The sequence below is a fragment of the Miniopterus natalensis genome, chromosome 8, assembly GCF_054644295.1.
Source record: "Miniopterus natalensis isolate mMinNat1 chromosome 8, mMinNat1.hap1, whole genome shotgun sequence".
Classification (NCBI taxonomy): Eukaryota; Metazoa; Chordata; class Mammalia; order Chiroptera; family Miniopteridae; genus Miniopterus; species Miniopterus natalensis.
Window position 1 is genome coordinate 75379790 of NC_142088.1, and position 16894 is coordinate 75396683.

Below are 16894 nucleotides of genomic sequence, written 5' to 3' on the forward strand. Positions count from 1 at the left end.
GTCCTTGCATCCTTTGTCAGATATTAATTAACTGACTATAAGTCATGGGTTTATTTCTGGGCTCTCTATTCTGCTCCTTTGATCTATATGTCTATTTTTATTCCAGTACCATGCTGTTTTGATGACTATAGTCTTGTAGTATAGTTTGATATCAGGTAGCGTGATTCCTCCAGCTTTGCTTTTCTTTCACAAGATTGCCAATGCTATTTGGGGTCTTTTGTGGTTCGATATAAATTTTTGGATTATCTGTTCTAATTCTGTGAAACATGCTTTGGTATTTTGATAGGAATTGCGTTGAATTTATAGGCTGCTTTGGGTATTATGAATATTTTACCAATGTTAATCTTTCTATCCATGAGCACGGTATATGCTTCCACTTATTTGTATCTCTTCAATTTCTTTCAATATCTTATAATTTTCCAAGTACAGGTCTTTTATCTTCTTGGTTAAGTATATTTCTAGGTTTTTAATTTTATTTTTGATGTAATTGTAAATAGATTGTTTTCTTAGTTTCCCTTTCTGATAGTTCATTATTGGTGTATAAAAATGCAACTGACTTCTGGGTATTTATTTTGTATTCTGATACTTGGCTGAATTTATTTATCAGTTCTAGTAGTTTTTTGGTGGAATCTTTAGGGTTTTCTATATACAGTATTATGACATCTGCTGTGTATATATTTTTATGAGGATATTATGTGAGATTGCTAGTTTATGTGGTAATTCAATGTTTAACATTTTGGTGAGCTGCCAAACTACTGTCCAAAGTGACTGCACCATTTTTTTCATTCTTACCAGCAATAAATGAAAGTTCCAATGGTATGTGTGTGTGTGTGTGTGTGTTTATATACATATCTATACACATACACGCTCACACATATACATACTTGGGGGGAAGAGCCATTTATTTATTTATTTATTTATTTATTTATTTATTTATTTATTTATATCTTTATTGATTTCAGAGAGAGGAAGGGACAGGGAGAGTGAGAAATAGAAACATCAATGATTAGAGAGTCATCATTAATCGGCTGCCTCCTGCATGCCCCCTGCTGGGGATCGAGCCCACAACCTGGGCCTGTGCCCTGACCGGGAATCCAACTTCAATCTCCTGGATCCTAAGCCGATGCTCAACTGCTGAGCCATGCCTGGCTGGGTTATTTATTTTAATTTTATTTATTTTTTCCCCATCATCATTTATTCCCCATATACCCTTTTCCACCTCCATCCCCTCACCTTTCCTGGTACTTATATTTTTAAATACAGAGTAAAGGAACCATTTCTCCAGCTAAAGAAAACATCCTATACATTATGGAGAGGGACAAGGGTGATGGGAGAATACAAATTCAGCAGAAGGAAGATTCAGAAGGATATGTTTTCTCTTTGCATATGGAATTGATTTAGACAAAATGGCCAAAAGTTGTAGGATTTGCATCTGATACCACTGAGTTTGCTTTCTCTCTTTGAGGCTGCTCCGGAGAGAAGCAGCTGTTGTCCAGGTAGAGCCTGTCTGAGGACCGGGTGGCACCAGCACATTTGCACAAGGTTGTGAAACAGACTTGTGTGTATCCATCTTTTACATTTTCATTGTCTGCATTTGTTGCTTATAAATTTTCTATATGGACATTTGCCAGCTACCTATAAACAATGTTGGTGGCTTAAGCTCTAGTAAAATGAATTTTGACAGCTTCTGTAAATAACAGAAAGGTGTATTCCAGTTTCTGTCCAACATCTCTAAATCAAATACTGCCAGTGCAGAGGGCTTTCTGCTCTGCCCCTTCTGTAGGTTGAAACTGTGCTTTATAACTGGGCAAACCTAACCATCTTGGCTGGTTAAAATTTGCAGTTACTTCATATCTTAGAAAGCATGTGGATAAAATACAGTCTTACCCTTCCTATATACACAAGTAAACCAGAACATGCTTATGTTAGGTACTGAAATTTTATACATTTCCATTCCCATGGTTCTACGAAGACTTATGTGTCCCAAGCTCAAAGTTTATTATGCTCAGTGGTTTCTCCAGCAGAGTCTACCTGGCACCAAATAACTAGCTGAAATCTAGAGCAAATTCAGGCAGTTGACCAGTTGTTCTCTCCAGGTGTCATCAGCTGACCCTCCTGTGCACCAAGTTGGCTAATGGGCCAGTTGGTTAGTGTGCTATAGACGAGCTGGCATGAAAGTCACCTGGGTCCTCCGCTGAGTTCCCCTTCCCTTCCCCTCCCCGTTTCTACTATGCACCTGATCCCATGGGCAGGGCAGCCACGTTGCTCTCGCTGCAAATGGAACCATGTGCTCATCTCAGGGCTGCAGATGCCTGGTAGACCACAGGCCACAGTAACAATGCTAACAGGAAAGGTCCCGGTGACTCCATTGAAAGCCAGAGTATTTTAGTCTCTGGAACTTCAGCATCATTAGTTTAAGAATTTACCAAAGGATGCTTTTCCTTAAGCAGTGAACCTCGTGGCTGATTTTAGAGAGAGTGGGAATACCCAAGGTTAGAATGGGACGTCCAAGTGAAGCCAGATTCCCTCACTGCCCCTGGAGTTAAAAGCATCCAGGCCATGGGAGAATGGAAACTCTTACACTTGCCCCAAGAGGGGAGATTGGTGGTAACTCTTGGCCCAGCATGAACAGCCAGGTCCTGTCTGTATTGTGCCAGCATGGAGCCTCTGTGTGAGGGGCCCAAGAGTCAGCTGTGACTGGCTTAGAATGGGGGGGTCAGGATAAGACTGAAATTGATCTTCAGAAGGATATTTCAAAGCCCTCGCAGAGAATAAATTCACATTTTTCAGCTCATCGAGGGAAACATGCTCCTTACTCATACTAGGGCCTCATTTTATGTGTCCCAAGCTCAAAGTCTGTTTGAAGGAACAGCAGCATTTCATAAGAACATTCTGACAAGGGCGACTTGAACTTGTCAAAAAACTTGTTTTTTACTTCAGCCCCTCCTTGAGTTATCAAGCAGTAGTGAACTTGTATTTTAAAACTGCTTTGAAATTTATATTCAAATAAAACATTACTGTTGCCTGGCTGGTGTGGCTTAGCGGTTGAGCATCAACCTATGATCCGAGAGATCGAGGTTCGATTCCCTGTTGAGGCACATGCCCAGGTTGTGGGCTTGATCCCCAGCAGGGGATGTGCAGGAGGCAGCCGATCAGTGACTCTTTCATCATTGATGTTTCTCTCTCTCTCTCCCTCTCCCTTCCTCGCTCTGAAATCAATAAAGCTATATACATATATTTTAAATCACTGTCAATTAACAATAGCCTGAATTTTTACTGCATTTAAAATTCTCCCACATTTTGTAGTTAAAATGTCTTTGATTTAACATCCCTTTGCTGACCTACTATTGATCTAGCTGCTCCTCTGGATGCCGTCTCTTTTTATAAATTTTGGCAGGAAAAGAAAATCATCCGACCCCTAAACCGCAGGGATGGAACTCAGTAGTAACGAAAGGGCTTCTGCGCGTCCCTCTTCATTCAGTAGAGGTGGCTACCGGCTTGAGACAGTCAGCAAAGGGACTCTCAGCAGAAGACCTAAGTTAGTTTTTGTTTTCTTTTTAAATTTTTTTCTCACAAAATGTTGAATTCTAAACTTTCAACTTTGGGAGAAAGAAATCGAAACGCTAAAACACCTAAAACCAGAACAGCCAATATTGACCTTGAAAACTGTCATACTCTGCTCTCCTTCATTAAACACCGTGCAAGTGTGACTGGAAAATCGCGCAGTTGGTTGGATGGGGCTAAGGGGTGAGAAACTCAGATTCACGACCAGCATCTAGAGCAAATGAAAGTGTGTCCGGGCAGTAATTACATGTGAGGTGTTTTTCTTGTCTTGGGCATTCTAGTCTTTTGTATAAATTCTTGGAATGATTCATTAAATTCAAAAGCATATACATTTTGTGGCTTCTATGAAACTAAGTATTATGGACTAAGCAGTAAGAAACTTTAAAATACTGTTATGAGTAGTAGCTGTGGATTAATTCTCAATTCTAATATTTAAGACTATAACAAGGAATTTCAGTGTTTACCCAAAGCACACGCCTAGAAGCAAAAGCAGAAATTGTGGGTGTGCTCGGTCTCGGAGAGAGACTCTAAACTGACAGTGTTTTCTGGGCACACCTGCTCCTTGCTTGGTTTACATGCTCTTGAATCTTCTGCCAAGTACTGTACAGGCGGCCACATCTGGTCGCTGCTGCTGCTGCTCTGATGCCCAGTATCACAGGCTTTGATGCCTACACACACACTCTCACACACACACACTCACACACATACCACACATTCACAAACGCTCACACACACACACTCACACACATGCTCACACCACACACACACTCACACCGCACACACATACTCACACCACACACACACGCACACATACACTCACACACATACCACACATTCACAAACGCTCACACACACACACACACGCTCACACCACACACACACTCACACCACACACACACACCACACACACATGCACACATACACTCACACACACATATACACACATACACACTCATACCACACACATACATACACACACATGCTCACATACATACACACATACTCATACCACAAACACACATACACACACATGTACACATACACACTCATACATATATACACACCCACTCAGACACACACACACACACATATACACTCACACACACACATACACACAGACACACGCTCACATACATACACACACACATACACATTCACACACATACACATACATTCTCACACCACGCACACATACACACACACACCTACACTCACACACACACATATACACACACACACAAACATTCACACACATACACACACACACACACATACTCACATGCACTGCTAATATGATTTCTGGAATGTGATTATTTAATGCTTATCAAAATATTTAAAATAGAGTAGCAACCATTCAACTGCATGGTGAGTTTTTTATTAAATAGTTGCCTTTTTTTGCATATGCCCCAAATTTCTCACTAAAAAGTCTTATATATTATAATTTTAAGCCCCAAGTATTTGAATTTAAGTTGCTTTGCTTTAAAAATGTGTTTCTTATTCCACTGCCAAGCGACCTTTTAGTTCTAGTAACTGCTGGTGGGTGAGCCAGGAGGCCTTGGAGGCTGGCAGCTGGTGCCCTGCTGGCTGTTTCAGGCCAAACATCATTACAGGGCATTTAGCTCCAAGGAAGTCTGAGTGAATGCAGTTAGCATGTGGGTCCTTCTACCATCTGTTTTAAAAGAGGCAAAAGCCATCGGCAGTTTTAGTGTATTCTTATCTTCTCTGAATAAATGCTGTCTTTTCCTCACCAAAATGAAATCAGCTGCAGGAGGCTCTTCCATCTCCTTTCCCTCTAATGGGCCTCCTTCCTGATGCCAGACCTCGCTGCTCTCTGGTCCCTACCCGCGGGCCCTGCTCTGTTTCCCCTGGGCCTCCCCTGAATTTCATTCCTTACCCCGTAGTATCTGCAACTCCGGTGAGTTGTAAGGTGTTATTTTCCATTAAATGTATTATTTATATTAATACTTTTTAAGTGAAGTTAAGTTTAAAAGGTACTTTATACCGTATAATTCCACTTATGTGAGCTACCTAGAGTAGTCGGATTGGAGACAGAAGTGGAGGGGTGGCTGCCAGGGCCTGGGGGGAGGGGATGGAAAGTTACTGTTTAATGGGGACGGAGTTTCCGTTTCACAAGGTGAAAAAGTCCTGTGCGTAGATGGTGCTGATGGTTGCAGAACAGTGTGAATATACTTAATGCCACTAAAGTTACACTTAAAAATGGTTAAAATGGTAAGCTTTGTTATGTACATTTTACCACAATTTTAAAGCATGTTTTTGAAATATAAATAGGGTACATATTATCTATGCGAGTGACAGAGTGTGTCACCTGGTCACTTGTAACTTTTCCTGAGTTCAGTTCCTTTCCAGTCCCTGGAGAAATGCCTTCACTTCTTTCACCAAGCAGGCAGGGGTGACCTCCTTTAATCCCGCTGGTTCCCGGGTGTGTTCGCCAGAAGCCCGCCTTTCCTAAGCTGCTGGGGCGTGGCGAGGGTGGGAGGGGTGGTTTTACCAATGGGGAGGACAGGTAAGGTTTGGGAAGGAAATAACCAAGGGCAAGAAAGGAGTCAGGGGCCAGGCTCTCTCTCTCTCTAAAATAAAAACTAAAAAAATTAGATAAGCAGCAAATGAAAATTCATAAGAACATAAATGATCTTAGATGAAAGGGCACACATTGAATTTTGAAACATAATTTATCCTCAATTCTATATCTTTTCAAATTGTTTCTCGTTTGTTTGGAGTTTGGGGTCTGGCTTATCAGGTAACTAATCATTATGTCTGACTTCTTTCTGGATTTTTTGGTCACATCCTGAATACAGCAATTTACACCTAAAGCTTAAGGGAAAGTAACTGGCCAGGCCCAGGTTTCCTCCTTTCCCGGTGCAGGTCAGCACTGCAGGGAGCTTGGGAACATTTGAGGAAAGGTCTTGAGATTTTATAGACCTTTCTTGCTGATGTCCTAATTAAAGGAAATATCTTCTAGAAGCTCGACAAATAAAGCACAGAGGGATGGGCTTCACAGAGGATGTCCACAGAGACGAAGACTGCAGTGTAAGCACTGAGGTGTCATGAGCTAGTCCCCAATATTAGAGACCTGGGAGAGCCGATATTACAGCAGTGAAAAGTTCAGGTTCTGGAGCCCGGGCTTTAATTTTTTTTTTTTTTTTAATATATCTTTATTGATTTCAGAGAGAGGAAAGGAGAGGGAGAGAGAGACAAAAACATCAATGATGAGAGAGCCATTGATCGAGCCCACAACCCGGGCATGTACCCTGACCGGGAATCAAACCCCGATCACCTGGATCCTAGGTCAACACTCAACCGCTGAGCCACGCCCGGCCGGGCTGGAGCCCGGGCTTTAACTTGCACCTCACCTCTGATCAACTGTGTGGCCTTGGACTTCCCCATACGTCAGGTTATTTATCCATAAAATAGGCATAGCACTAGTCCTCTTAACCCCTAGTGTTGTTAAGAGGGTTAACTGACATACAAGCACAGTAACAGGTATATGTTAAAGGCTAGAAGAACAACAAAAGACTTAAAAATTGCCAAATCAAGATTACAGCCAGAAATGAGGTAAGGTAATCACTCATTAAAACAGAAATGAGGTGAGAAAGAGAATGCTGTTTGAGGTTTTGTTTTTGTTTCTGTTCTTGTATTGCTGTGTAACAAGACACCCTAGAAATAGTGGCTTAAAATAACCGCAATCATTTCTTTTGCTGGTGGGTCCACAGCTTGGCCGTGGCCCCACGGAGGAGACCCGGCTTCGCTCCGCGTGCAGCCAGCGGGCTCTGCTCCCGAGACGGCCGTTGGCCTGCTGCGCTGAGGGCCGGGCTCTCTCCGCGCGCCCTCCCAGGCGCCTGGGCTTTCTTACAGCCCCGCCACTCAGCTCCAGAGGGGGCTCCCCAGGGGAAGTGGGGGATGACCGTTTCCCAGTCTTGCCTTAGGAACAGTGCGGCATCGCGTCCACTGATTCTAGTTAAGGAGTCAGAGGGCCGCGTTCTGCAGGCGGAGACAGGCTTCTTCTCTCCATGGGAGGAGTGCCCAAGGGTTTATGGGCTGGTTTCAAAACGACCGCAGTGTGCAGTCGCCACGCTTTCCCAGGCTGATTCTTCTCATGAGTTCTGTGTGCATTTGGGAGGGAAAGAATGGCACACAGATGCCTCACTGCCGTCCACTCTTTCCATCTGTCAGTGATTCCTCTGCCAGTGAGCAGCTGACTAAAGAGAACTCCTACTCCACTGACGTGGTATAGTCTGTCTCATAGTTTAAATTATCAGGCGTCTCTGTGGGGAGGCTTCCCTTTATCTGCATGGTGTTTCCCCCTCATTTTACACACTCATAAGCTAATGGTTAATTTATTGTACTATCTGAATCCAGCATCTTGTCATAAATTAAAATTTGTCATACTCACTGTCAGTTAACCTGCATTCTCCAAAAAGGACTTAGACCCGACTCATGATAAGATGTCCTGCTCGTTTACCCTCTAGACATTGAGATCTTTTAATCGGGGAGGAAATGTAAGGTTTATCATCTACAGTAATTCACGAGATCACTCAGCCTCTCAAAAAATCCTTAATTACTCCTCTGACAAACACAATGTTAAATTTTAGGGTAAATGAGAAAATAATATCAGAGTAAGTTAAAAACAAGTGCTACATAATTAACTAGGAACTAAAGTGATATCTGGCCTCAGCTAGCATTTATTTGGAGAAAGGACAAGAAAGATATTTTAATTTATATTAAATTATTTTATAATATTTACTTACTGTAAGGCAAATACATGCTCTCTTCTAATAGGCACAAAATTTGTACATGATCGTAATATAAGTCTAGGTGTTTTTTTGTTGTTTTTTAAAATCCTCACCTGAGGATATGTTTACTGATTTTAGAGAGAGGGAGAAAGAGAGAAATATTGATCGGTTGCCTCCCCATATGTGCCTTGACCGGGGGCCGAACCCACAACCTTTTGGTGTCTGGGACGACACTCCAACTGACTGAGCCACTGGGCAAGGGCTATAAGCCTAGTATTTTAAAAGTTGGGTTGGGTTTTATTCAAAATAGGGAATCATTCTGTTAAAGTACTTAATATATTTTTACACGTAGCCTCAGCCTGATTGATAGGATGTTTAATCGGTAACGCAGCAAGGTCAAAGCGGGGTTGCCTCCGAAGAACTAACTCCGTGGGCTTCGGGGTTTAGCGGCGCTTCCTGTACGTTAGAGATGAGCTCTGCCTGAGGCTCCCGCTTGCTTCTGAGGGGAACAGGCGTCAGGCGAGGATTTTTATCCCACCTTCTTCCTTGGAGATCGGTTTTAATGGTATTTGACAATGGGGATTTAGATTAGAATTTTTTAAAATCCTACCTGAGGATATATTTTTTTCCTTGGTTTTTAGAGAGAGTGGCAGGGAGGAGGGAGGGGGAGAGAGAGAGAAACGTCCATGTGAGAGAGACACATCGACTGGTTGCCTCCTGCAGGAGCCACGACCGGGCCGGGGATCAAACCTGCAGCCCAGGTACATGCCCTTCACTGGGAAATGAACCTGCGACCCTTCAGTGCGCGGCCGACGCTCCAGCCACTGAGCACGCTGGCCAGAGCAGTGACCTTGAAAATGTGATGACAGGTACCCAGTGTTGCAGAATTAGGAAGCATCTCAGAGCGTTAAGACGGACTGGATCCTTGTGGTAGAGCCCGAGTTAGGACAGGGTTTATGAGTTTGGTTAGAAGCTGGTGGAGTGTTCATCTCACTGTTGGCTGAAGAGAATACTCTAGAATTTATATCAGTGGATATAACTGACCAAGTTAATACCCAGAATTTACAAATTAATAAGAGAACAAAACAACCAAATAGAAAAATGGGCAAAGGGTATGCACAGGCAATTCAGAGATGAGGAAATATAAATGGGTACATACGCGTAGAAGCTCAACCTCAAGGAAATGAAGTGAAAATAAAATGAGATGCCATTTCACCCCATCAGGCCGGGAGAGGTTAAAACGCCGGAAGATCCTGTGTGGTAAGAACAGGAGCTCTTGGGTGCTGGTGGAAGCGCAAACTGGTAGAAGGGCTTGGAGAGCGTTCTGGCCACATCTAGTTTGGTTGACAGTTTTACCTGACGGCTGACCAGCAATTCCATTTCTCAGTGTTCCCCAGAGTGGCTCTGGGACGGGTGCTTGAGGAGTCACGCACAAGGCTTGTCGCTGCCACGTTGCAGTAGTGAGAGGGCGCAGACCTAAGCGCCACGCTCTCCTGCTGTGGCCGCAGCCTAAACGCCCCGTAGCGGGGCGTAGATAGGTACGTGTGAGATGGGACCCTCGTCACTGGTTAAAACGAACGAGCAGAGCCTCACGCACCATCATGGGCGAATGTCAAAAGCCAAGTGTCACACAAAATTAGCACGTTTTTGAACAATTTTGTTGAAAACAAACAATATAATACATATTTCATGGGTACATACATGTGTTGTGATATTCTAAAAATGCATGAGCATGGTAGTGAAAACAGGGTGGGTTCCCCTGGGGAGGGAGGACCCAGGAGAGGGCAGGGGAGGGGTCTATAGGGGTACAACTGTCCTGCAGATGGTTTCTATGAACATAAAACACTGATTCCCAAAGTGAAGGTTTGCTAGAGCCTCATCGTGGAATAAGGTGTCTTTATTTTGTTATTCTCTGTATTTGGAATATTTCAGAAATGTTTAAAACGTAATCAATTTAAAGCCAAATGAAAATGCTCATGCATAATCTTCAAAATCACATTTGGACTGTACTGTGCCCCCAAAATTGCTCCCAAAAGAGAGTGATTTCACTTTGCTCAGCAGGTAGTAGTTGAATGCTTAGACTCTGGGACTTTGCCCATTACCCCGAAGCAGCAAGTGGACTCAGCTCTGCCTTCATAAGACTCGTCTCCCACATAGGCTGGCGCTGGGCAGGCGAGGAAGCGGGTCACGTGGGAGAATCCCCACGCACACAGCCTGGATGGGCACCCCCGGAAGGCAGTGTGGGACCTGGCCCTGCAGCTCGGCCAGGCTGATGGGGTCCGGCCTCCCAGGAGTAGGAACTGGGAGGTGTGAGGGGCAGGCAGCTGGCTGGGGGCCTCAGCCAGCAGGCTAAGGGGTAGGGGCCAGCACTGGGCAGGGGGCGCGATGGGCCGCGAGCACAGGAGTTCTGAGGTGGAGAAGGCAGGAGCTGCAAGGAAGCCAGGGCGGAGGGCCTTGCTGGGTCACCCAAAGGAGGAGCTCAGCAGGCTGCTGCTTAAGGTGCCGGATAACCTGCGCCAGCTCCGAGCAGGATGCAGTGCCCTGGGGGACTCCAGCGCTCCAGGCCGCGCTCCTTCCCCAGACCCGCGCCCCCCTGGCAGGGGCCCACCAGGAGGGGACTGGGGAAGCTCAGGGCTCTCTGAGAAAGGCCTGCCCTGCGGCAGCTCCCTGGTGCTGTGAGCGACAGCCCCAGGCGTCCCCAGCAGCTGACCTCGTCTTGTGTGAGAGAGCGGTTCTGAATGCACGGACCCTCCCCAGGTCCTACCCTGTACTATCCTGGTTGCTGGCCCTCTAACCGAACAGAGCCCCCAGCATGTGTCCACAAACAACCCCCCGTGTTGTTTCTTCCACGCGGCCTAGGTCCAAGCTGTGTAAGGCGGGGGCTTCCCAGCTTCTGTGAGGCCTGATTGCTCAGTGGCTCCCAGGTTCCCCGGGGCCTGGTGTGTGGCAGAGACGCCCCTCCCCTGTGACTGTACCAGATAAACCTGCAGTACTTGAGGCCACAAGGACACTGGTATTTGAAGTGTGGGCACTTGGGACAGTTGGCAACCATTCGGTTCCAGTTCTGCCACTAACTAGCCATGTCACCATGGCAGGACACTTACTCTCTCTTGTGCCTCAGTTTCCTCTTCTGTAAGTGGGGAGATCATAGTGCTACCACACAGGGTTAGAATCGTTACTATCTGGGGGGTGTAGGAGAGCTGGTACCCAGGAGTTATTGTGTTGGTGTTGACTGTTGTTATTGTTGTAATTGTTAATTACATAGCTGGAGTCTCTAATCTTTAATACCAAAAGAGCTAGTTATAAAGAAAAATGATATTTTCTATTTTTCTTTCTTGCAGCAAAAAATACGTTATTCCTTTGCAGTGCAGCTGCCCTGTAGATTTCGAGTTCCATATTGCTCTGATCCAGCCTCACCAAGCCTTTACCATCAAGCCACTATCAGGTAAGGAGAGTCAAGATTCCAAGTTTCCAGTTTCCTTAGAGCTCTTAGATCAAAGAGGATTTGGAGGGGTAGCTCTCAAGTTACAAAAGAGAATAAATTAACCACATTTGAATGTTATTTTCAGATGTGTAGCAGTAACAGATTTTACGTATGTGGCATAGTGTAAAATTGGAATCGGACATTTGGGGAAAAGGACACTTGGGGTCATTTGTGTCATGCAGATCATTTCTATTAATGTCCAGGTAAATTCTTCCAAGATCAGACCTTGAAATCAGAAGTTAATTTACTCTAATTTTGGCTCTTGGAACCTCCTTGGTTTGTATTCACATTTTAATTAAGGTCAAATAAAATGGGGGTATTTTGTTTCCCAAGCTTTCAGAATCCTAGTGAGGTTTCTCGCGAATTGCGGGCAGCCTGTTTTTCATGCCTCGGAGGACATGAGTCCCAGTGCTGCTCAGGCCTTTGGATGGGAAACCTCCACCTGAAGTGATGTCTGCTCCCAGCTTCTGTCTCCTGATGTTTAGGTTTGGGATTTAAATGTCTGCCCGCAGTGGTCTGCTGTGACCACTAACGTTTTCTTTTTAAGTGTCGGGAGTTAGCCACTTGTTTCCTGATCTTTCATCATTGCTAGTGCATATTTTGTCCGCAATGAGGGTCCAAAGCATGAACTTTGAATCACTTGTAAATTATAAAATGTACATAATTTCATAGAGAAGCAGGAGCCATTCTGAGATTTTTGAAATACAATGTAGCTACTATTTATATTGCAAAAAACAGAACTTGCTTCTCTTTCCAGAGAGAAGAATTTTATTATTTTTAGGCTTTAAAAAGGAGAAAAATAAATGGTTACCAAAATTATGCTAAATATGATATTTCTGCTTTCAGTAGAGTTGATCTTCTCAAAATAGGCCTTTTGGTAGAATATAATAGTAACACTTAGCAAGGCACTATTCTATTCTGAGCTACATGTATAGATAGAGATACATTTTATATATATATATATATATGTATATATGTATATACATACACACACATATATGTTTAATCTACACCATGACATATTATATACATATATATATTTACACACATATATATGTTTAATCTGCACCACAACCATGCAAGACCTACGATATCATTTCTATTTTATAGACATAGAAATGAGGCACAGAGGGGGTAAATAACTTGTCCAAGGACACTCAGTAGTAAGTGGCAGAGGTGAGATTTGGACCCCTCAGCCTGGGTACAAGTCTGTGTATTCACTGCCTCATAACGGCAAACTGCTTTTACCTTAACTCTGGAGAGCTAATAAAAATTTGACCTACTCGGTGTGTGGGTAAAATAAGCTGGCTCCTGTGATCTTAGTGTGGACTCATTAGAGAAGTAGAGTTTGTAGCAAGGAGGAAGGAGTAGGGGATCCTGCCCACCGTAGGCCATCAGACCACACTGGACCTCTGGGGCTGTCCCTGGGAGCCACATTCTAGGGCAGATCAGGTAAGTCCCTTATCTGTTGGGGTCAATGAAGGAATGGGGGTAGCAGGCCTCAAAAAGAGAGAAAGGCGCTGGAGGCGGGTTAGCTGCGTCAATAGTGAGAGTCACTATGGAGTGGAAAGGAACGGGCTTGTACCCTGTGGCTCCAAAGGGCAGAACCAGAACCCGTGCATCACAGAGACACCCGAAGATGGTTTCACTGCTTATCACGTCACTAGTTCACCATCACTGGGACTGGTGGGAATGTTACAGAGGACAGTCAAACATCAGTGCCCCAAAATGTTGGACACTGCAATGCCCAGGGATCCGTCCCTGGTGGTTTGTGTTTAGCAGCTCTGGGAAGGGTCTGCTTTCCTGTACTTGTAGCAAGCACCTCGAGATCATTCTGATACAGGCACTCCTCAGAGTGGAGTTTGGAGATCGCTGGACTAGCCTACCCCACCTGATGGTCTGTAATTCTATTAAGTCCCACAGGCAGGAGGGAACCACTAAGATTTCCGAGCAGCTGTGATGGGAACCACTGTTAGGAAGGTCAGTGTAGCTGCAGTGTGTAGGCGTGACCAAAGTGGGGACAGGCGGGAGAGCAGGAAGTCATCGTGCTGGGAATGAAATAGTTTAGGCCTTGAGAGCTCTAACTAAGCTGGTGTCAGCGGCAACGAAGAGGAAGGTAGGATTTGGGAGAAAGCTAGAGATGATTATGGCCAAGCTTCTTCTCTGTAAAAAGCTATATCCCAAGACACAGAATGTTAACTTACCAAAAGGGTTTTGAAACACAGCCTATTAAAAACCTGGGGACCACGTCCATAAACAGATACAGTGTTGAGCATATATGAATGGCAACTGTACGTGAAGCACTTTAAAAAATCATGCAGATCTTTCCATGAGCGCTCAGGTTGTGAATTGTACAGCCACACAATTCAGACAAGTGGGTGATCCCTGAGCACGTTTCCTGCTCAAGTCTGATGTGCTTTTCTGATTGTTCTGGTGCTTTGTCTATTGCTTGTCTTTTAAATTCCTCCTTTAAGTGAAATCAAATTGCATATACCAGTTTGGAGTCAAGAGAGGTGAGAGACAGGGACATAAATTTAGGCATCACCTCAATATTGATGGACCATAGAGGCGTAGGACTGGCAAACAGGTCATCCAGGGATTGAGTGCAGTCGGAGAGAACAGTGGACTGAGGACCGAGCCCTGGACACAGGCACTCAGAGGACAGCAAGGGGAAGTAGGTCCAGGACAGAGACCAAGGAGGAAAATCAGGAGAGTGGGGAGCAGGAGAAGATGTGAGTGAATGAACGGGTGGATGAAGGAACAGGGCAAGCCAGGGCCCTTGGACTCTGGGAACCCCACCTCCGTGATTTTGAATGATCTGCATCATGTGGACGGTGTAGCTGGCCTGGCTTCCCAACTGGCTCCCTAGGCCGACCGCTCTGCCTCCTCAGTAGCTATTTGATGAGGCTTCATCCATCCCCTGCTCCCCTGGTTTCTCGGGCATTTCCTTGCTTTGGTTTCCCGCCGTGTTGAGATAGCAGTACACCTTGGCTGCTGTTCTTCTGAGGCCATGGAACTTAGTGATGACTTTCATTCACCTGCAGTAAAACCGCTTGGCTGCGTGGGCAGTGAATGCAGTTTGGGTGGCATGTAGCCCAGGCGAGCTTTGGGCTTTCCTGCCTTGTCAGGCATCTGGCTTGACTCAGAGACCTTACAGTTGGACAGTCATGGGTCACTTATTTGGCCAGAAAGTCATTTTGCCTCCATTTCACAGGTAGGCTAAGCACCATAGGCTACTTTTACAGTTGGCACGTGTATTTTGTAGACACCGTTTCGGACGCATCTTCGGTAAGTGTCTAAAGTCTTGTGGAACTACTCATTGGTCCATTAGGTTATGAAGCAACATTTTCTCTAGGAACTGGAAGCAGCATTCGTCCGTGCCTTCTGGGCATTTTCTGCTCAGGATTGCCAAGTAACAACATTTGAAAAAAACTATTTCCATTTACAAGGTATGAACCTGACACAGAGCCCTCAACTTCAGCCCAACTGGCCATGTGGCCACTGGGCATCCTCAAGATGCAAGATGACTGTAGCTGTCAGGAGCTGGGTTTAGTGATGGCGCCGAGATTTCCCTGAGATGGGGGGAAAGGAGTAAAGGACTTGTGACCTGCCTGGTACTGTTGACAAGAAATCATACACAGTTAAAACATCAGGACACTGTTGATAATTTTGGAAGAGCCAGCAATACATGATTTTAGCCAGATCTTATTAGTGTTGGAGACCAGACAAATTCCACAAAAAATTGTTGCACCCATTTACGTTTGTCTACTCTGAGATCCTGGGCATTCTCTTGGTGTCACACACTCAGGAAGAATGCATCCAATTCATGTAAATGGTAACCTGTAGCATAAAATGGCTGGTTAAGCAAGAGTTCCTTTTCTTTTTGAACTATGGTGAATATATCAGACATTTACAAATAATTTTTATTTTCTTCCAAAATGTACATTTTTACAACTTTATATTGATTCAGAAGCCTCCGCCCTTGCTTTGACCTCAGGCTACCTTTTGGTTATAGGCGTTACCCATAAGCCCAGGGCCTCCAACCCAGCAGGCAGCACATCCCACGAAGAGCAGATTCCCTGCCCGGGGATGAGCACTCGGACACATGAATACTGCGCCGTGCTGTAGAGATCCCAAGTCCCCCGTGGGCCACCTGACCTGGGTGGCCTGTCCAGACTCAGCCCCTAGTCCAGTCACGTCCTCTCTGTCGAACTCATTCTTGCTCCTACAACATCTGCCGTTGTAGGGCCCACACCGCAGCATTTGGATTTCAAAAGGAAGGAGTGTTGAGCCCTATATGCCTCTTTTTTTTCTCCAAAGATCCCTTTACTAAGGTATTTTTTTCGCATAACAAGCCTCACCTGCAGGGTCCAGAGCTGTTGGGAGTCCACGGGCAGAACCGTTCCTTCCAGACAGGAATGTGAGCAGGAAGGTCAGCCCTGCATCTCCTCCCTGCCTCCCCATACACCTGCGATGGCTGACCCCAGCCTCCTGTACGAACTGCAGGGGACAGATCAGGATTGTCAAGGGGATGGTAAGACCTGTGGATCTCCAGCACACAAAAGGAGGCCCCCTAAAGTGTTTCTGTGAGGCCCCGTGAAGTGGTTAGGACGATCGTGAATGGACTCATCCCAAGAAACATGCCGATTCTACGGCAGTACAGAGACAGAGACATACAGGCCTGTCTTTGGCAAGTGACAGAAATGAGTGAGATACACCAGCACAGCGCTTCTGACATCTTCCAGTCCAGCAAATGAAAGACTAGCCAGCGGCCACGCGAGGTTGGGACAGAATGCTCAGGAGAAGTAGAATCGAGACCAGACTTTCTCGGGACTTTCTAGAGCACCAAGCCTAATGGTGAGGGGACACTTAGGGACAGTCAATGTGTCAAATGCAAATGAGCTCCCCAGGTCCCTAATTGATGGTGGCATCCTGGAGAGAGCAGAAAAAGCCAGATAAGCAAGTGGTACTTCAGGCATGGACCCTGGAGCAGCTCTGTCCCATGGGTGGTGATGCCACATTTCACTGGCACGCGATATATCCTCAGCTGATTGGCATGATGCTAACAGTAGCTCCCACTCACTAACTGCTAACC

The 16894-nt window shown here is 45.2% G+C and overlaps 1 protein-coding gene across 1 annotated transcript in view; it reads left to right on the forward strand.

Annotated features, from left to right (window-relative positions):
- The window catches only part of CFAP221 (cilia and flagella associated protein 221), an 85295-nt gene that overhangs the window by 23847 nt on the left and 44554 nt on the right, over positions 1-16894 (forward strand). Inside the window, exon 6 of the mRNA XM_016209810.2 lies at positions 11657-11760. Coding sequence (XP_016065296.1) covers positions 11657-11760 — 104 coding nt within the window. The remainder of the gene's footprint in view (positions 1-11656; positions 11761-16894) is intronic.